Source organism: Haliotis cracherodii, unplaced genomic scaffold (assembly GCF_022045235.1).
Source record: "Haliotis cracherodii isolate W230 unplaced genomic scaffold, xgHalCrac1.p SCAF_13, whole genome shotgun sequence".
Lineage (NCBI taxonomy): Eukaryota > Metazoa > Mollusca > Gastropoda > Lepetellida > Haliotidae > Haliotis > Haliotis cracherodii.
The window spans coordinates 8417666-8439768 of NW_027266268.1; the positions used below are offsets into that span (position 1 = coordinate 8417666).

The 22103-nt window shown below is 40.3% G+C and overlaps 2 protein-coding genes across 3 annotated transcripts in view; both read right to left on the minus strand.

Moving 5' to 3' along the window:
• Positions 1-3732: 3732 nt before the first annotated feature.
• LOC139458834 (SNARE-associated protein Snapin-like) lies at positions 3733-15675 on the minus strand. Its single transcript, XM_071240262.1, has 4 exons — positions 15529-15675; positions 12936-12982; positions 6745-6863; positions 3733-4800 (listed from the first exon to the last, which is right to left on the minus strand). The coding sequence occupies exons 1-4, from the start codon at positions 15669-15671 to the stop codon at positions 4708-4710; spliced, it is 402 nt and encodes a 133-aa protein (XP_071096363.1). The 5' UTR covers positions 15672-15675; the 3' UTR covers positions 3733-4707.
• A 4047-nt stretch (positions 15676-19722) lies between these two features.
• The window catches only part of LOC139459575 (large proline-rich protein BAG6-like), a 30611-nt gene continuing 28230 nt past the window's right edge, over positions 19723-22103 (minus strand). For both annotated transcript variants that reach the window (XM_071241129.1, XM_071241128.1), the window contains exon 24: positions 19723-21757. In XM_071241129.1, coding sequence (XP_071097230.1) covers positions 21488-21757 — 270 coding nt within the window. In that variant the 3' untranslated portion in view covers positions 19723-21487. The remainder of the gene's footprint in view (positions 21758-22103) is intronic.

The following is a 22103-nucleotide window of genomic DNA, read 5'->3' on the forward strand; positions in this document are numbered from 1 at the left end:
CCGGGACAGACGCTCTATCCACTGGACCGTATAAATATCATAAAATAGACCCCGGGGTCGGGCATGTGAGCCAACAATTGGGTAGTAAGAATTGGTCCGTAGTAAGATATATACGAGGCAATAATCGTGTGGTCAGAATACATCCTCAGTAACCCATACTAGTCATATGAGCCAACAGTCAGTGTGGTCAGAATATGTCCTCAGTAACCCATACTAGTCATACGAGCCAACAGTCAGTGTGGTCAGAATATGTCCTCAGTAACCCATTCTAGTCATACGAGCCAACAGTCAGTGTGGTCAGAATATGTCCGCAGTAACCCATACTAGTCATACGAGCCCACAGTCAGTGTGGTCAGAATATGTCCTCAGTAACCCATACTAGTCATACGAGCCAACAGTCAGTGTGGTCAGAATATGTCCTCAGTAACCCATTCTAGTCATACGAGCCAACAGTCAGTGTGGTCAGAATATGTCCGAAGTAACCCATACTTGTCATACGAGCCAACAGTCTGTGTGGTCAGAATATGTCCGCAGTAACCCATACTTGTCATACGAGCCCACAGTCAGTGTGGTCAGAATATGTCCGAAGTAACCCATACTAGTCATACGACCCCACAGTCAGTGTGGTCAGAATATGTCCGCAGTAACCCATACTAGTCATACGAGCCAACAGTCAGTGTGGTCAGATTATGTCCGCAGTAACCCATACTTGTCATACGAGCCAACAGTCGGTGTGGTCAGAATATGTCCGCAGTAACCCATCCTTGTCATACGAGCCAACAGTCAGTGTGGTCAGAATATGTCCACAGTAACCCATACTAGTCATACGACCCCACAGTCAGTGTGGTCAGAATATGTCCAAAGTAACTCATAGTTGTCATAAGAGCCAACAGTCAGTATGGTCAGAATAATAATGCTTGAGTACATCCTGGATAATGCTGTGCATTGTGGAATAAAAGAGTTCTTTACACATGTAAGCTCATTTTGTACATAACACACTGGAATGCATCTCACACAACAGTATCCGATCCAGAAGCTGAAGAATATCTTCCATGTTCGGAGTCAAGTAATCGGTTAAGCCCACTGCGTAATGCAGAATGGACTCATCCGAGGGTACATGTATTCTGAGTTTGGCTGGGGAACATTTCTGGCTACAGAAACATACCTGGGGTATGTATGTTGTATCTGTGCTGACGACCCCTTGAGCCAAACTGAGCCCCACCAATATGCTGGTGTGCCACGTGCTCCAGCTGTGTGTGGATGTGAATGCTACATCAACATGGACTGTATTCATGTAGAATCTCACACAAACAACCATACATATACCCACACAGTACACCACATCCTGCAGAACATGTGTCACTTCATGTTTATTTATTCCAATCAGTCTCTATCAGAGAACCATTTCAATATGTATAGATGTATTAGTGAGTGAGTCGGTACATCACTTCAGCTGTGGGCATCACTAGGCCACACAGATGTTTCAATGAAAGCGTGCTGGCGCCTAAGGCACTGCAATTTCCTGTGCACTCCTTAACCACGCCTGAAACCTATGTTTGTGGGTTTGAATCCTGGTTCGCCCAGATAACGTTTCTTGGTTTGTCAGCACCATACCCATGCACGTGGGTTTCAGCGAAGTGGTAAACGTCTGAGACCTGCATCACTTCGGGCTTTCCTCCCACATTCAGCTGACACGCTGTGATATATTCAAAGCAGCCTTAAACCAAACTCACTTTCTCACTGTTATAAAAAGCTGTACCTGAAATCAGTGACAGTAACAATTTATCATGTTAGAATTGGTTCCTATTTCTGATACAATCACCATAATAGAGCAAAATCTCTATAAATCAGGGTCTAGGCCCCCGTCAACAGAGCTATCTTAGCGCTAAGTTAATCTTAACTCCTATGCTTTAACACAGGCTTACAATAGTCTTGGTGGAACGGATCTCTAATAGCTAGGGTCTGGTTTAGAAGGAGTCCATTCTAGATGAGATCTCTTCTATACAGGGTCTGGTTAAGTAGGAGTCCATTCTAGATGGGATCTCTTCTACACAGGGTCTGGTTTAGAAGGAGTCCATTCTAGATGGGATCTCTACAATCCAGGGTCTAGTTTAAAGAGAGTCCACTCTAGATGGGATCTCTACTATCTAGGATCTGGTTAGAAGGAGTCCACTCTAGATGGGATCTCTACAATCCAGGGTCTGGGTTAGAAGGAGTCTACTCTGTATGACCAAGACCAACTGGTCCTATATTGTTCAATGGAGGTGTTCAAGACAACTATGGCCTCACAGTCAGCACCAAAATGAATGTTTTAGTATTCTAAAAATCAAGTGGAAATAGTGAGTGAGTGAGTGAGTATGGTTTTACGCCGCTTTTAGCAATATTCCAGCAATATCACGGCGGGGGACACAAGTGGAAATAACAACAAAATATTTACTAACATGACTAATAGCTAACCTGTTCATGACTTGAGATATATGTGTTTTATTCAGAATGTTATTCTATACTCTGAACACACACGACTCTACTAATGATTTGCATTACAAGCAACAAACAGAATAAGATTTCGCTTTCCTTGGTCAGGGCTCTGTTTGCTTATGTAGGCCAGTTAACATGGACAAGTAACATTTAGGTGATTTGTAAAGGTGCTTGAGTTGGTTCAATCTCATGACGTCATATTCACTGGAAGTAATGTCATCAGAACCGGAAATGATGTGATAATACTGGTATTGCATAACCAATGACAACATACATTAGTCCGTTACGGATGAATTCTGTCTTTCTAATGGCACAATGTCAAAAGTGAAACTATATGGATGCTGGTCCTGACACGTTACAGAAAAGTATTCCATAATTAGAGTTTACGTATATGTTATATACATTCGTCACCACTCGCCCCTTTCTGTAACCTGCAAGAAGACTCGTCCCCCAATCGATAAATTTTATGTACGAAAATACGACAAACCAATCAGAATGCGAGTATGATTTCAAGTTCTTCGTCAAAGAATCCCTCAGAAATAATTTTTGAATTCACATACATCTTGCATCTAAAAATATACCAAAGACACAATTAAATGTGTTCAATCATACTGTATAATTCAACACGTCCCGATGTGCTTTAAATTGCATCTGAAATATATATTATATATGGGGAAAATGTGTGAACCATTACGCAACGAGTTGACAATTGTTTTAGGTATGCCTGTTTGCGCTAAGACGTAACCTGGTCGCAAAAATGGCCAAGAGAGGGGCACGAGTTGCTCTTCGGCTTGTCCCGGAATAACACGAGTTGGTCACGACTGATAGTTATATACTTATCCTGCATTACATATTGCACATTGCTCTTACTAATGAAGTCCTAACTGGAATGACAGAATTTCTGACACTGGTGACAATCCCTGGGCCCACTTGCACAAAGCGATCTTAGCGCTAAGATGATCATAACTCCCATACTATAACATAGGCTTTCAATAGTCGTAACGCTAAGATCGCTTTGTGCAAGTGAGCCCTGGAGTTCAAGACTTGTCTATTATGACAATGAAACAAGTTCATTTTCTTCTTTTGAAAGTATTTTTTGGTCCTAATTTGTTTCTATCTGGACCTTGCTTGTCGCTTACTGACAGAGCCCTCCTACCATGATTGTGAGATTCAAGGCTGTATGAGGAGAGTGAGGGTACATACTTAGCCTGTTATCATAAACAAAACAATAACTGTTGACAATTTCATCCACATATTTTAATACATCATTTATACAAATGTAGAGTAATAAGTATTCTTAATGAACATTTGGTACATTTCATAACTTTGTGTGTATCCAAGTTTAATATTTGTACAGTGACTGTTTGTATTTACAAATTAATCAGCTTGTCTATCATGTCTGTCAGATTGTCAGATGTTGTTTGATGCATGACAAGACTGTAGTTGCGCCTCAATCTATTTCACATGATAGATCTGATTGACAAGACAGCCATGCGCTCTGCTTGGATGTATTCAAAAGCAAAGACTACATAAAATATGGAATGTTGAGTGGAATTGGATTCCAGTGTTCTACTGGCTCTTGGAGTCTTGGAGTTACTTAGAGATTGCAAAGTTTTCGTGTGGATTCATTGTCCTAATGAAACAAGGATGTGGCAACACATACAGATCTCCACCAGGCTTAAACACTGTTCACTCCCAACTCCTGGTAGAGTTAAGACTATCGTAACACTCAAACTGTCTTACAGCAGTCGCAGTGCCAAGACAATAATCACTCCCATACTTTAACATCATCTTACAACAGTCATTGTCCTTAGACGATTTAACTCCCATACTTTAACATAGACTGAGCTCCCATACCTTAAACTTGACATACAAGCGTTGTAGTACTGAAACTACTTTGTGGAGCAGGAAGGTGGTACCTAATGAATCAACAAGAGGGCGCTAGTAGTTGCTGAATTGTTGAATGTACAACAAATACCTCACACCAAACACCAAGTACTGTACACCCTTAACATCATCAGAACTCAGAGATAAAACATTGATTTCACTTTTCATCAAAATGTAAGAAGCATATTTTCACTTTTCATGCATAAAATCCAAATTTTTCAGACATGTTTTTTCATTATTGAAAACAGGCCCCCTGATCTCACACCTTCTGCAGAAATGCAATAATCTCACTGCACATATTGTTCATAAGTTATTGAAGGTCGCTTTGACATGTCCAGGTGTTCAATTTGGTGGCACGGGAGTAACTGGGTCAAGCATGGACTTTCTCCGCGCTGTTTCCTTGGAAACACTATTGTGTAACTTGTTGAGTCGCTCCTGGAAACAGAAAACAAAATAATCAGACTTATAGCTGGGCATTCAGTGGTTAGAGTTATCTGCCCCTGGAAGGAACTGCGTAACACAGGGCCAAAAATGTCCTGGAGAAGCCCTGGAGTGAGTGAGTTACTGAGTATGGTTTTATGCTGCTTTTAGCAATATTCCAGCAATATCGCGGTGGGGGACACCAGAAATCAGCTTCACAAACTGTACCCATGTCGGTAACCGAATCTGGGTCTTTGGCATGACGAGCGAACGCTTTAACCACTAGCCTACCCGACTGCCCCTGGAAGACCCTGGGATTTGTAAAAAAAAAAATTGTTACCAGAAACAATAGAAAAATATCTCTTTTTCCCATTTTCAGATGAAACAAATGGTTTTTTTTCAGTAAACCCTGTGTCACTCCTTTGAAACTTCAAATGTATTTTTTTACCACTTCTGTGGTCGAGTGGATAGAGCGGAAGTTGTGGTTTGATCCCGATGTCATACCAAAAGACATCAAAAGGTGGTACTTGTTGTTACCCTGTCTGGCGCTCGCATTAAGTGAGTGAGTGGGTATGGTTTTATGCCGCTGTTGGCAATATTCCAGCAATGTCATGGCGGGGGGCACCAGTAATGACTCGACATAACGGCGCTAAGAAAAGGCCAGGTTGGCTCTGAGTCAGCATACAGATTTTGAGTTGGGTGTTCATGTTAAACTGCGACATGGTATCTCAGTGGGCTAGCACTATAAAATCAGCAATAGTTCAGACTTGTACAAGCAGCCACACATGCACACACTGTGCAAGCACATTGCTATATACCATATTCGACGTAATAAGCACCCGGCTCTAATAAGCGCCCACGGTGATATTTGCTAATATACTAGCTGGTGAACAATCCCAATTTGCACCCCTTCCGATTGATCAATGTGGACAAGACTTTTTTATTCGTGCATAATACACACTCGTGTGTTATATGCACCCTTAATTACAGGCAATTAAATTCTGGAAAAATATGTTTGTCGTGTATAAAACACAGACTTTTCTTTTAAATCATTCAGGCTGCCAGCATAAACAACAAAATTTACAATCTTTCAACTTTTTTTTCACCAAAATTATATTCTAATAAGAGCCCCCTATCCCTAATTTTAAGAGCGCCCTGGGCGCTTATTACATCGAATACGGTAAGTGCAATAATCTTGCACATTAAACCCCTGTACCTGTAACATCAATACTGCTCACACAAGTCAGACATGACCACCTGTAACGTTCATACTGCTCACACAAGTCAGACATGACCACCTGTAACATCAATACTGCTCACACAAGTCAGACATGACCACCTGTAACATCAATACTGCTCACACAAGTCAGACATGACCACCTGTAACGTTCATACTGCTCACACAAGTCAGACATGACCACCTGTAACATCAATACTGCTCACACAAGTCAGACATGACCACCTGTAACATCAATACTGCTCACACAAGTCAGACATGACCACCTGTAACATCAATACTGCTCACACAAGTCAGACATGACCACCTGTAACGTTCATACTGCTCACACAAGTCAGACATGACCACCTGTAACATCAATACTGCTCACACAAGTCAGACATGACCACCTGTAACGTTCATACTGCTCACACAAGTCAGACATGACCACCTGTAACATCAATACTGCTCACACAAGTCAGACATGACCACCTGTAACATCAATACTGCTCACACAAGTCAGACATGACCACCTGTAACGTTCATACTGCTCACACAAGTCAGACATGACCACCTGTAACATCAATACTGCTCACACAAGTCAGACATGCCCACCTGTAACATCAATACTGCTCACACAAGTCAGACATGACCACCTGTAACATCAATACTGCTCACACAAGTCGAACATGCCCACCTGTAACGTTCATACTGCTTCTCACACAATCAGAGATGGTTATTACCTGGACATTTTGCAGGATGTTATTGACGAGCGTCACTCGGCGCCGTGACGTGTTCAGTTTCTTCACGTAGGGTTCAAGGTCAACAGGATTCTGCTCACATTCTGTTATCTTCCTCAGTTCTTTAAAATACAAACAGTGCATGGATAAACTATTGATTTGTGATACAATATACACAACTACATACAAGGTAGATATATGGAGGTTCTCACATGTACTTTTCAAATGCATTGAGTGTGATGCATCCATATTACCCGCCTAACAGGCAATATAGCATCCATATTACAAGCCTAATAGGCAATATATAAACAGACATATCTGACAAATAAGCAATGTAATAAATACACAGACAGGAACTTGAACTATCTTGAGGATGTGGCAGCTATAAACTTTCCTAGTGCTATGATTCAAGAGGCTAGCCCTATCAGCCAGTCAACAAGGTCGGATGACCCTGACCTCCTTAGGACTAAAAAAAAGATCACCAGTTTGTTTATCAACTAAGCTCCTTCACTGTTTGTAAGTAAGATCTGTTACGATTCATGGGTGATAATGCTGGTAAAACCTATTTCCTTACAAATGTCAACCACGTTGAAAATATCCAAAATTTATTTCAATTTGGCCACTCCCTAAAATATGCATATTTCAGAAAACACTCCCTTGGCTATTCATACAGGTCAGGACCGCCCCCGTGGTCTAGTGGTAAAGCGTCTGCCTGGAGAGAGAAAGGCCAAGGGTTTGACCCTGGCCGCTTCATACCAAAAGACGTTAAAAAATGGTACTTGTGGTTTCCCTGTCTGGCGCCCAGCATTAAGGGAGTACACCAAGGACTGGTCAACTTGGAGTCAGTATACTTTGTCTGTGTGGGGTATTCATGTTAAACTGCGCCATGGTATCTCAGTGTGCTAGCACTATAAATCGGCAACCGTCCGGCCAAGTACAAGCAGCACCCCCCCCTGCCCTATAAATTGTATAGTTGTATTGTCAATTTACTTCGGCTGTTTATTTGTTTGCTGTTTAACACCGCACTCAGCAATATTCCAGCTATATGACTGCGGTCTGTAAACAATCAAGTCGCGACCAGACAATCAAGTGATTAATATCATGCGCATTGATCAACTCAATTGAGATAGGATGACCTGCATCAACCAAGTCAGCGAGCCTAACCAACAATCCTGTTGTGAAATGTTTAGCCAAGGAATGAGTGAGTATGGTTTTACACCGCTTTTAGCAATATTCCAGCAATATCACGGCGGAGGACACCGGAAATGGGCTTCACACATTGTACCCATGTCAGGAATCGAACCCGGGTCTTTGGCGTGACAAGTGAATGCTTCAACCACTAGGCTATCCGACCACCCTGTATAGGCAAGGAACATGTGGCTATGTAATGTGGTCTGGTTGATGTGAGAGAGGACAGAATGATCTCAGTGTAATATTCTTCTTCTTATTTTCATAAACAGCCATGTTAAGCGAGCTTAATATCAGGATCCCAAGTTAAATGATTGTAGGTACCCAAAACAAAAATATTGGCAAGACTGCTGTTTACTGGATGCAGCTTAGAGCGCTTATTGGATCCAGTTGTGAGTAAGGGTCAGCTAGTTCACCTACTTTAAGAAACTGATCCACTTTAAATCCATAAAATTCTTATTTTAGTTTCATGGAACAAGATGGCTGCCGATGACGAGCAGCAAGGTAAACAATCAAGAGCTGATCACTAGGTAAACTAGCAATAGTAATTTGTAATTGCTCCCATGGTCCCATGGTAACAAGTTGGAGAATCAGATCATTTCATAAGCCAAGCTTAGCCGGCTGGCAACACAAGTTCCATCCCTGTGTGGTGCTAACTGAAATCTGAAAAATAGACCAGCAGCCCAGAGCACTTTGGTCAAACGAACAAGGTACCAATATCCGAACACAGGAACATTTACTGTGTAACCCAACATATTCATATATGGATGTCTGCCGGGGAGCCCCTGCTGCGTCTGGCCCCTGGCCCCCCAAAAGAAGGGGCCATTTAAGGGCTGGATCAAACATTGGAGGTACCACATGAAAGTAAGTGTAAATGAACTGGTACATCTCACAGAGTACATGATGGGCCACGCCAGACAAATCTTCCTCTGCAAAAGTCCTGCCAGACACCCCCAAAGAGGGTCCCCAAATTTAGGCTGGGTTAAACATTGGAGGTACCACATGAAATCAACATAAAATGAACTATTTCACTCTACTAAGAATAAAAAACCCATTGCCAGACAAATCGTCTGCTGCAAAAGGCCCGCCAGACACCCCCAAATGTTGACCCTTAATGGACTCAGTGAACACTCTGGTAAAATTTGACTAGAGTATACATTCAAAGTACCAGATGGAAGTAAGTTTAGATGAACAGGTACATGTTACTGAGTACAACACGGCCCATACCTGACAAATCTTCCTCTGCATAAGGTCCGCCAGACCCCCCAGAGAGGGTCCCAAAATTTCGGCTGGGTAAACATTGGAGGTACCACATGAAACCAACATAAAATGAACAATTGCACTCTACTTATTGCACAATACCCATTGCCAGACAAATCATCTTCTGCATAAGGCCCGCCAGACACCCACAAAAAGTTGACCATTCAGGTATACACGGGTAAAATTGGTGTGGAATATATATCGATTGTACCACATTAAGGTACGTTTGAATGAACAGGTTCATATCACAGAGTATAGAATGGGCCACACCAGACAAATCTTCCTCTGCATAAGGCTTAAACATTGGAGGTATCACATGGAACCAACATAAAATGAACTATTACACTCTACTTATTACAAAATACCCATTGCCAGACAAATCATCTTCTGCATAAAGACCGCTAGACACACCCTCACCCCACCCCACACAGTTGACCCTCTGTAATCCCAGTGTGCATAATGAAACATTGGACATCAGCTCTGAGAGTCAACAGATGGTCAAATTTATGTTTTGTTCTTAAAGATGGAAGGATTTTATTGAGATTAAAATCACGTATTTATAATATCAGGTCTTTGAATACTAGTATTGATATCATAGATTAGACCTATCGTTGAAATGTAATGAAAATGGCATGAATCTGAATCTTGTGAATATATATCTGATCAGCTATGAAGTCCTCAAAGCCTGCTACAGCCTGATAGCTTGGCTATGGATTCCTACAAGCCAGATAGGCATATGATGCTATGTGCCATGATTTTTATATACTGAACAACAAAAGTTCCTGTGACATTGAATAAGATTTAATGCAAAGTTATGTTTTTACCAAATCTGAAACAATTTCGGCTTGCAACAAATAAAAGACTCCTGTAAGTGTTCAAATGGTTTTAATTTGTCATACTGACTTCGGAAAATGCGTGATTTCATTAAAAAAAACATGAACATGCCAAAATGTCAATTTACAAATCAATAGCGAGTGTGTCCGCCTCTGGCTGCGATGCAAGCAACACATCTTCGTCTCATGGAATGGACCAGGCGTCGCACAAAGTTCTGTGGGATATCTGTCCATATCTGCTGGAGCATGTTTCGAAGTTCCAGGAGTGTCTGTGGAACACGTGGTTGACATCGAAGGCCCCGATCCATCTCATCCCACATGTGCTTGATTGCTGATAGATCAGGGGAGCGAGCCGGCCAGGGGATGACATTCACGTTGTTTTTGTTGAAGAGATCCTGAACAAGTCGAGCAATATGATGCCGGGCGTTGTCATGTTGAAAGGTAATACCTGGGCCATGACGACTCCAAAACGGTAGAACAACAGGTCCGATGATCTCGTCGCGGTAGCGCTGTCCATTGAGATTTACCTGTACCACTATCAAACGGGTCCTCTGTCTTGCTGTAATCTGACCCGATACCAAAACGCTGCCGCCCCAGAACCGATCTTCTTCCATGACACAATGAAGACAATCCCTGCACATCTGAGGCGGAGACGTACGGTTTGTGAAGATAATCGTCGAAGGCCAGGGATGCTTCTTGCAGTAACTGTTGCTGGATAGAATCGATTTTGTAGGTGTGCTCTTCGAATCCAGTTGTCTTGTCGATTATTGGTTACGCGTGGCCTGCCACTCCGAGGATGGTCTCTGACTGCATTCGTCTGTTGCCAACGTTGCCATAAACACCAAATGGTGTTTCTGTGGACGTTAAATTGTCTTGCAACATCACGTTGACTCAATCCTTCTTCAAGCACACCAATGGCTCGCAGACGCTCGTTTTCGGACAAGCGTGGCATTTCATAATGTTGAATAATTGCATAATTTTATTGTTTTTCTGAATGGTTGTTGTCAGCACGATGCTAAACAATGCATATGGAATCCCGTTAACGCACACGAAATGCATGGGGCTTGCATAAAAGTCAACATTTGCATGGAATGCATGCTTTTCTGTAGCATTTGCGTTTTTGTGACTTGATTCCATACATGTACTACAATAATGAAAACCAAACTTTACTTGTTTGAAAAATACACTATACACTTTTGTTGTTGAGTGTTGCTGAATGGATAATGATAGCCCCTAATGCCACTTGGAAATGTTTTAGGATGATAATCTGGAAATTCGGGGTGATAATTGTGTTTAATAACCTATGATCTCCATTTATTTAGCAAGTTTTATCATCTAAAAATCTGAATTCAGGCCAAATATATCTCCATATTTATCAATTTTACATTCAGCTTTTTAGATGATAAAACTTGCTAAATAAACGGAGATCATAGGTTTTTAAACACAATTATCACCGAAAGATTTCCAAATGGTATCAGGGACTGTCATTTACAATTCTTATAGCAGGCTTTGAGGACTACCTAAGCATGTTTGGGTTTGTAGGAATCCATAGCCAAGCTATCAGGCTATAGCAGGCTTTGAGGACTTCATAGCTGATCAGATATTTATTCACAAGAATCAGATTCATGCCTTTTTTTATTACATTTCAACGATAGGCCTAATCTATGATATCAATACTAGTATTCAAAGACCTGATTTTATAAATACGTGATTTTAATCTCAATAAAAACCTTCCATCTTTAAGAACAAAACATAAATTTGACCATCTGTTGACTCTCAGAGCTGATGTCCAATGTTTCATTATGCACACTGGGATTACAGAGGGTCAACTGTGTGGGGTGGGGTGAGGGTGTGTCTAGCGGTCTTTATGCAGAAGAGGATTTGTCTGGCAATGGGTATTTTGTATTAAGTAGAGTGTAATAGTTCATTTTATGTTGGTTCCATGTGATACCTCCAATGTTTAAGCCTTATACAGAGGAAGATTTGTCTGGTGTGGCCCATTCTATACTCTGTGATATGAACCTGTTCATTCAAACGTACCTTAATGTGGTACAATCGATATATATTCCACACCAATTTTACCTGTGTATACCTGAAGGGTCAACTTTTTGTGGGTGTCTGGCGGGCCTTATGCAGAAGATGATTTGTCTGGCAATGGGTATTGTGCAATAAGTAGAGTGCAATTGTTCGTTTTATGTTGGTTTCATGTGGTACCTCCAATGTTTAACCCAGCCGAAATTTTGGAACCCTCTCTGGGGGGTCTGGCGGACCTTATGCAGAGGAAAATTTGTCAGGTATGGGCCGTGTTGTACTCAGTAACATGTACCTGTTCATCTAAACTTACTTTCATCTGGTACTTTGAATGTATACTCTAGTCAAATTTTACCAGAGTGTTCACTGAGTCCATTAAGGGTCAACATTTGGGGGTGTCTGGCGGGCCTTTTGCAGCAGACGATTTGTCTGGCAATGGGTTTTTTATTCTTAGTAGAGTGAAATAGTTCATTTTATGTTGATTTCATGTGGTACCTCCAATGTTTAACCCAGCCTAAATTTGGGGACCCTCTTTGGGGGTGTCTGGCAGGCCTTTTGCAGAGGAAGATTTGTCTGGCGTGGCCCATTATGTACTCTGTGAGATGTACCAGTTCATTTACACTTACTTTCATGTGGTACCTCCAATGTTTGATCCAGCCCTTAAATGGCCCCTTCTTTTGGGGGGCCAGGGGCCAGATGCAGCAGGGGCTCCCCGGCAGACATCCATATATGAATATGTTGGGTTACACAGTAAATGTTCCTGTGTTCGGATATTGGTACCTTGTTCGTTTGACCAAAGTGCTCTGGGCTGCCGGTCTAAAAGTGCACCTAGCAAATTGCAGTGCTCCAAAAATGTTTTTGGAGGGTATGTCTAGCACTCACCTTCTGCAAGACAGTCTATCTGCTGCCTCAGCTCCACTTGACCATCTCTGCAACACAGATGCATTTGTTAGTTAACTATCACATGCAATTCACAGTATATATCAGCAACGTAACTGGGACTATTTATTGAGTCCTTGGTACTATCAGGAATAATTGAGTGAGTGAGTTGGGTTTAACGCCGCTTTTAACAGTATTCCAGTTATATCGCGGCGTGTCAGCTTAATGTGGGAGGAAAGCCCGAAGTGACGCAGGTCTCAGACGTTTACCACTTCGGTGAAACCCATGAGCATGGGTATGGTGCTGACAAACTTAGAAACGTAATCAGGGCGAACCGGGATTCTAACCCACAATCTTAAGTTTCTGGCGTGCCTAAGGGACGCAACTCTGCACAGCGAATCGCGGCGCCTTAGACGACTGGGCCACCCGTGCCCCACCTCAGGAATAATGTTATGCAAAATGCTAGACCACTGTTATCTGTTTATGTTTGAAAATTGAAAATAGACAACATTGATTTCCTATCAGAACAGAAATGTCATATTTATTTAACAAGCATGATACAAATGAATCAGTTACAATCATTGAAACAACCACTTTTCTACAGGCTTAAAACCAGCTATCTCCTTTTTTAAAGTGTTATTTGTAAGTCGTTGGAAATAAATTTGACTCTACACTTACATTGACTTTTGTAAAAATTGAGAGCAAATGCATTTATTTCAGTCGATGGCAAAAACTTTGAGCTGATTTCTGTATATGACGAAGAGTGGGAATCAAAACAGCAGAAACAGAATTTTACCCTTGACATACGGTACCAGTTATCACTACTGTTTTATGGCACCTCTTCATTTAAATAAATTACATTTATTTAATCACTCATATTACATTCACATCTTTAGTTCATCATAATGAATACAGTGTTCCCGCTGGCTTTTGAAACTGCCAGGCATTGTGGACAGGCAACTCTAAAAATTACCAGTCCCCCCTAACTTTTGCCAGTCCCAACTTTCAAAAAATAAAAAAATGTATGAAAATTATTTAGTTTTAATTCTTTCAACATCATGTTCATTGCAAAGATGTCATCTCTGAAGTAACTTAGTTACGTCATTCACACAAGCTTCAGTCACAATTTTCTCTCTCTTTTTTTTTAATATTTTGAGACAAAGTCGCCACAAATGGATATTTAACCTAGAAATAGACCAGGGGAAACCCTGATGGCAACAGACAAGCTGACTTAGTTCGAAAAATGTACTTATATGAATATCACCAATGTTTTGTTCAACAAGAAATATTTATAAGGTACTTTATTTGTCTGTCCACAGGGACTGGCAGTCGCATGAATTACCGGTCCAAGCCTAATTGTACCGGTAAAAAACTGGTAATTACCAGTAAACGGGGACGCAGGAATAACAAAACTTTATCAATCTGTCATCTACCAACAGATGTAAACAAGATATTCCCAAGATTTGAACTACGTATCAATGCTTATAAAAACACTGTGGATTCCATGATAAAAATATTCATTAATCATGTTTAAAAAAAGGGCTAAGTCACGTTGTAAAATAGTATTTTCTGGGGAAAATGACAGACAGACTGCAAGCAATGATGAAATAAATTTGCATTACCTAAATTGTTGAAACGTTAAATGATACACCTGCAGGTGTTTTTTGAGGAAGATGCGTAGCTGGAGTATTTTTAAAAACAAAAAAAATTGAGGCAAGTTTGTTCATCATGTTCAGATTAATATTCTCTCTTCTAATGAAAAAGAGCAAAAGTAAAACATGTCGCGATCATCATGATCCTGAGGGCTATATAGCGGGGTGTTGGGGATAAAGTTCATGTCGCTATGCTAGTTTGCATCACGTTTTCACTTACCGTATTTGACGTAATAAGCGCCTGGCTCTAATAAGCCCCAATGGCGATATTTGCTAATATATTGGCTAGTGAACAATCCCAATTAGCACCCCTTCCAATTGATCAATGTACGCGTACAAGACTTATTTATTCGCGTATAATATGTGTGTTATATGCATCCTTAATCATGGGAAATTAAAATCTGTCATATATAAACATTTCAGGCTGTCAGCAAAAACAACGAAATTTACGATCTTTCAACTCTGTTGTTTTTCACCAAAATAATATTCTAATAAGAGCCCCCTATTTCTAGTTTTGAGAGCGCTTTGGGCGCTTATTATGTCGAATACGGTATTATAGGAGACACAATAATACTTAAACCATGTATGTGTCAAAAAGAGAGAACCTATTAGGTACACAATGGATATCTATGCTTCAAAATGGAGATTCCAACAGTTAACACAAGGCGCCCCTCACGTCTCTCGTTTGGATCATGGACGCACATCGTGTGTCAGGTGATCGGTAGAAATTTTAATAATATATGGTTTTGAAGATGAAATTGTTTTAAAAAATAACCACATATTTCTAGGGATGACAAAACATGAATAACTTAAACGTTAAATCTTTACACAGTTTCGACAACACTATGTTCAGTCATATTGTGAACCGTCTATATTAGACTAACGGTGATGGTGGGAGGGGCACCTGTCATTCATAACATGTACATTTCAGCGCGCGCACTTACCTGACACACGACACCCTCTCATCAATCTCCTCCACTGCAGGCTTCAGAAGATCTACCAGTCCGTTTGCGATAGCGTCCCGCGTCCGTGTATCTAATGGTTTGTCGCTCGATGGTGAGGTAATGGGAGACTGAACTTCCGCCATTGTGATGTTTAGCAAGGGGAAGTAACTCTAAACTACTACTTAGTTTTTAGTATTTGTTCAACTACAATTTCTTATGTTCAAATCTCAAAATGGTTCTCATTTTAGATTATGGTTGTTTTGACATTTTGGGGTTCAAAGTGTTCAGTGAGAGTCTTCTAGTCAACTGGTGTGTGTGTCCATGTATCACAGCATGAGAAAAATTAACCCCAAACGTACCTTTACTAGTCAATAGAAGTGACAGATAAACTACAGTTATATGAACGAAATGGGTGTTCTATAACCTCTTTTGAGTAGTATATATGATTGTGTGTTTGCTGTTTAACACTGCACTCAACAATACCCCAGCTATATGAAGACAACCTGTTAACGTTCAGTCATTGATATTATGAGCAACGATCCACATTGTTGGGGTACATGACATGCACGCAACCACCCGATCCATTAAGTCGCCTTGTACCAGCATAGGTTGCTGGGAGCCTATTCTAACATGGAATCCCAACTAGATTCATGAAGGTTTGGACTGTGGTGAACCCAGATTTCTTCCATTGCATGATGATCCAGGGTAGAATAGTTCTTCAGCAACCGATGCTTGCCGTAAAAGGTGACTATGCTTGTCATAAGAGGCGACTAACGGGATCAGGTGGTCAGGCTTACTGACTTGGTTGATGGATGTCATTGATCCCAATTGCATTGATTGATGCCCATGATGTCAATCACAGGATTGTCTGGTCCAGCCTCGATTATTTACAGACTGCCATCATATCGCGGCGTGTCAGCTTAATGTGGGAGGAATGCTTGAAGTGATGCAGGTCTTGGACGTTTACCAGTTTGGTGAAACCCACGAGCAAGGGTATGGTGCTGACAAACCTTGCAACATAATTGGGGCGAACCGTGATTCGAACCCACAATCATATGTTTCTGGCGCGCCCAAGTGACGCAACTCTGCACAGCGAATCGTGGCACCTTAGACGACTGGGCCACCCGTGCCCCTCTTTCAATGTAAGAGTGAATAGCTTACCACTCTCTTTGTTCCTACACTAGTTAATATCAGAATGCATGATGCTGATAAAATACCAAATACAGGATGATGATAAAATGCAGTGGCCTGAGATGTGCTGCTGAAATAAGAAGGGGCCCTGGAGGTTTTAGGATACAGTACATACAGGTCATCATATACAGTCAAAGGTTTCTGGCGTGCCCAGGTGACGCAACTCTGCACAGCGAATCACGGTGACTTAGAAGACTGGGACACCCGTGGCCCCATATCTATATAGAAGGTAAGGTATAACTCATATCTTAAAGGAAAGCTTTTGGTGTTAAGACCTTCTTCTGCAAGTATATGATCAATGCACGTTCCACAAGTTTGTGTTTTCCGAAGGTCACAGAATTGTTGCAGTGAAACAATGAGCTCAATTTGTGGATATACTTCTGTGACATCATTTAATGTCCACAACAAACGAATTCACTTTTATGTAATTCCTTCTAAAATTTCCATCCAAACTTGTCAATCAACTCTCACTGACGCTGATATTTTTCATGCTTACAAGAAGGCAAGAAGTAGCCCTGAAATGTTCCAAACAATAAAGAAATTGTTTTCCATTAAAGTGTTATGTCTTTGTGTCGTGTATACAAATCAGTCATTGTGCCCACACAATCCACATCCTGGTTGCTGTTTACAAGAACAGTGCTTGGGATGTTTTCAGAAGCCATGGGGTTGAGATAACAGGAGCTAACAGGAGCTAACAGGAGATAACACGAAATACAGGTGTCACATATTTACATGAAATTTATTCCTTTTTTTGTTTCAATTTAAACACAGACATAATTAGCACTATACTCACAAGACAACTTCCTTTATTATATACAAACCTATTTTCTATTGCTGGTGAATAATAGTCATCATAATAATAATTAAATAAAGAAAATGTGCAGGATTTACAGCACAGACACTAAACAACCATGCATTCAAATAACCGACAGATTCAATGGGTGATCGCCTTACTTGCCATCAAAACAACTTTCAAGAATCAGTTGTGATTTATAGGAAGGTTGTCTGATGTATGATGATAATGATGATGACAAACTGAATTTAGATTCTTAAACTAGATCAAGTGAGAAATTCGTATTAACATAGATATTGATACATGAATATTATGTGTTCATCAATGTTTATTTGTGATACTGAGAAGGCAATAGGGCTACAGCATGCTACTCAAAGAAAGTTAAGGACCACCGGATTCTTTCGTATTCCTATAGTTAATCTGTCATGCCATGTCACATTAACTACAGTAATATGAAAGTAATATATAATAACTAGATCCACGTTGTAAGAGTATCCAAGTGACATCAGCTGACATACCATATTTGCCATAATAAGTGCCCAGGGCATTTATAAAATAGACAAAGGAGGCACTTATTGAAACCAAACACCACATGAATGTTTTTTCAGCGATTGAGAAGTAGTGATTTAAGTAAGTTAATACTCAATGAAAGTAAAACGTTTTTGAGAATATCTGCACCCCAATTATATACCCCTTCTATGCATTTTTTTGTGAAATAATTCTGTAATATACACCAAAAAAATTTGAACTGTCATATAAACAATCCGGGTGCTTGTAAATATTACTTAGGGATTGGTCCTGAAGTTTGTCAAGGGGTTCTTAAGGAACAGGGCACTTAAGATGGCAAATACCGTAGACGTAATCACAGGACTACATTGATATCCTTAAATTCAAGACATGAAAATGGACATGGGCAGACTTTTGTTTATAAATAACTACACTGCTCTTAGCTGTCATGAATGAGTAGAATTTATTAAAATGAACATCAGGTTAAACATATTCAATGAGATTATTGTTTCTGTCAACATGCAATAGACAAACAAATAAAAACTGGTACCCATCTTCAATATCACCCAAATTGCAATACAAGCAATCCTGTTTCCTCTTAAAATTCTAACTGTTTCAATGAAGAACTTATGTGAGATGTATCTATATGAGTGTTGGCTATTCAAGGGCTAATTTAATGTGTTCTTTTCTATACATATAAGTTTTCTGAAGTTGTCTACATTAAGTCACCTAGACAAGAATGTTTATGGAAGTCACTGAAGATCCTTCCAAGGCACAGGTCATGATATCCACTGCAATACTGAATGTAATCATCAAGACATCCCTTATCTACATCACATGAAAAGAAACAAAACAAAGAATAATTTGAAGAATTTCTTACTAAAATACAATCAAAACCTACTTGTAATAAAAAAATTGTTTATCTTAAAAAAAGCAGCAATTCCCATCAACATTAGCTCGGTGAACTCCATCCCAGTTGGTGGAGTGAGTGAGTGAGTTGTGTTAACTCCTCGTTCAACAGTATTTCAATTATATATGGGAATGGGAGAGTCTTGGGAACATGACACCAATCATGTTTACCACATTGCTGAGGCCCAGGAGCATGGGTTTGGTGCTGACAAACCTAGAAACATAATCGGGGCAACCGGGACTTGAACTCACGATCAAAGGATATACCTAAGGATCATAATCAGGATGATTCTGGGATTGAATGATCCTGAGAGTGAGAATAGCAATATTCCAGCTATATCACGACAGGTGACACGAAAAATGGGCTTCACACATTGTATCCATGTGGGGAATTGAACCCGGGTCTTCGGCGTGACAAGCGAACACTTTAACCACTAGGCTACCCGGCCGCCTCAAATAATCCCGATAACCAAGGGAGTTAACTCTATGCAACTGTGTCTGATAAGAAGAGTAGTCTACTTGTGAATCTCTTAATTCCATCTACTGTGCCATAGAAGTTTCTTTCTGCAATGAAGGTGGCTCGATTATCCAGTGTATTATATCTCCATTTTACTATGATAAACACCCTGGATTGTACGCTGTCATAGCTTCCTTTTGAACCATATTCAAAAGACAAGCTACCAAGAATAGCTGTCCTATGAGATTGCACGAATAACAGAGAGAAACCCTATGTTAAGTTAGTGAGATATTGAGATCGTTTCTGAAGCCAAGCTTTGGTGGCGAAGGGTCTTGGGTAGATATCCAAATAAATGGACAATAATATCTTGGATAATTGAGCTTGGCAATGAAGAGGATCAATCAAGGCTCTAGGTGACATCATCATAATTTACAACACCAATCATTTGGTCAAATAAGTGTCATATGATTTTCGTATTTTTGAGTGTCTGTTCTGAGCCAAGGCTGAAAACAAAAAGCAACAGCAGAAGACACTAACTTCAAGCAATTGACACACATAGGGGTTGATTGATCAAGGAAAGACCACCGTCTACAATACAAGTCTCATTAATGCCTATAAATTAAAAATGGTTAAGTGACAAGCTTCTCCATTATATCTTCATGATATCCCCACAATGTATCCATAACAGAGGGAAAGATCTGCTGCAGTAATTTTCTAGATTACTGTATCTCAGAGTCACCCTCTTCACATTTAGGTGATACATAGTTTCTCATTCTAAATAATTGAAGATAAATAATATTCCAAATGATTAAATTACAATCTCCTCAAGCAAACCATCAGTGACATGTGTTGAGTACATCAGACAATAGGGTAGAGATGTATGGTGATATAGTACTACATAAGGACAGAAGTTAGTCTAGTGGCTGTATAGCAGTTGATGTTGGTATGCCCTCTGGACACATATGATATTGATATGCCCAGTGTTCATACAGCATATCGATATGCCCAGTGTTCATACAGCATATCGATATGCCCTGTGATCATGCAGCATATCGATGTGCCCTGTGTTCATACAGGATATTGATATGCCTTGTGTTCATACAGCATATCGATATGCCCTGTGATCATGCAGCATATCCATGTTAGAGATCCAGACATACTATGCACAATGGTTTATTTATTTGACACTTTCATCACACACACACTTGAGACACAGATCAAGGGGACAGATTATAACAAAATAAGGAGGTGTGGGCTATCCATTATAATCAATATCCACTTTTCTTTTGCTGTTGTACAGTAAGCAGACTAGTGTCCGCTACACCTGACTGAATATGCCAGTGGCATGAGTCATTTCAACATTTCCAATCCTTAAAGAAGTACATTTGGTATTCTTGATAATTGCTAGGTTTACAGTACCATTTCTTAGGATCTGATATGCTTTTCAAACTAAGAATACTTCTAGCTCATAAAACAGCCAAAATTAAACAGATATTAAACTACATCAACTGGGATCTGAGATTATTAACACTGATTATTTCATTAAAAGGCCATCTGACAAATAAAATCAAATTTAAAAAAATAATTTATTCATATTTTCTCTCCAAAATATAAACTAATGTGTCATTCTGATTGCAATGGCATAACGAACTCTGTAAGTACATCATGCCCAAATCATGAGGCCATGTCAAACAGTGACATCCAAGGTCTTCATCCTAGCTCCACCATCCACATTAACCTACAGTTTCTTTTTCAAATGAGGGCCTGAAGAGTTTAGTCAGCACCAGCAGCTTCTTAAGCCTGTGGGTCCTGATGGCAGCCTATCATTACAGTTTTTACTGTTTATTTCAAACACTGCCCTCACCCAAGCCAAGTTGATGTATCAGATGTATGTTTAGGTTATGGCAACCACTTTCCATCTTTCTTAACATGATAAAATAATAAAAAAAACTAAAAAAGAATATTGTCCCCTGGGGAAATTGGATAAAATTGGGACTGTCCGTGTTCTGAATAAAACACCCACTTTAAAAGCTGAAGATACGAGTATGTACAAGATCAACACACAGCGTGCTTAAATAGCACATCCACATACACAGTACAATTTAGGTACGGTCACCATGCTTAAAGAACTCTTTTGAACTGGGAAACTTATCCGAGTTGTAATCGGAATCGTTTTGAAGTCTTTGTGTCAAAACTCTCTGGACTTCCTCTTCCAAAGCATGTTGCAGCTCACTCTCTTCCGATGCTTCATTGGACAGGTTTTCCTGGCTGCTGATTGGTTGGACGCCGGCTGCAGCGGCTGCTCGTATGATGGAGTCGGGGATGTATTCGGCCATGTTGTTCAAGTTGCTGCCTCTCTCCAAAGCCATCATCTGGTGGGGAAACAAACCGTGCAGAGAGTGAGTGACTTTGGTACTTAGCTGCTCTGAACAATATTTCAATATGGAATCTGTAAATAATTGAGATTGGACCTGACAAGCCAGTGATTGAAATGAGCATTGATCTACACAATGGGGATGTGACAAACATCAACCAAGTCAGCAAATCTGATAACCTGACCCGTTAGTCCCCTCTTAGGAAAAGCATGGGCTGGTGAAAACTAATTCTAATCCAGATCTTCACTTGCATAGGATGCAGGATTTAGGGCGTTCACACTAGCCTTCATCGTGAGTACAAGTATAGTGCTGACAAACCAAGAATCATAATCTGATCATTGGA

Bases quoted from the DNA above. Each gene is read 5' to 3' on its own strand.
- LOC139458834 (XM_071240262.1), bottom strand. From the start codon at position 15,671: ATGGCGGAAGTTCAGTCTCCCATTACCTCACCATCGAGCGACAAACCA. The intron at 12,983-15,528 runs GTAAGTGCGCGC...TCTGTGTTGCAG, and splicing joins GAGAGGGTGTCGTGTGTCAG to AGATGGTCAAGTGGAGCTGA. The intron at 4,801-6,744 runs GTAATAACCATC...TTCTGTTTCCAG, and splicing joins ACATCCTGCAAAATGTCCAG to GAGCGACTCAACAAGTTACA.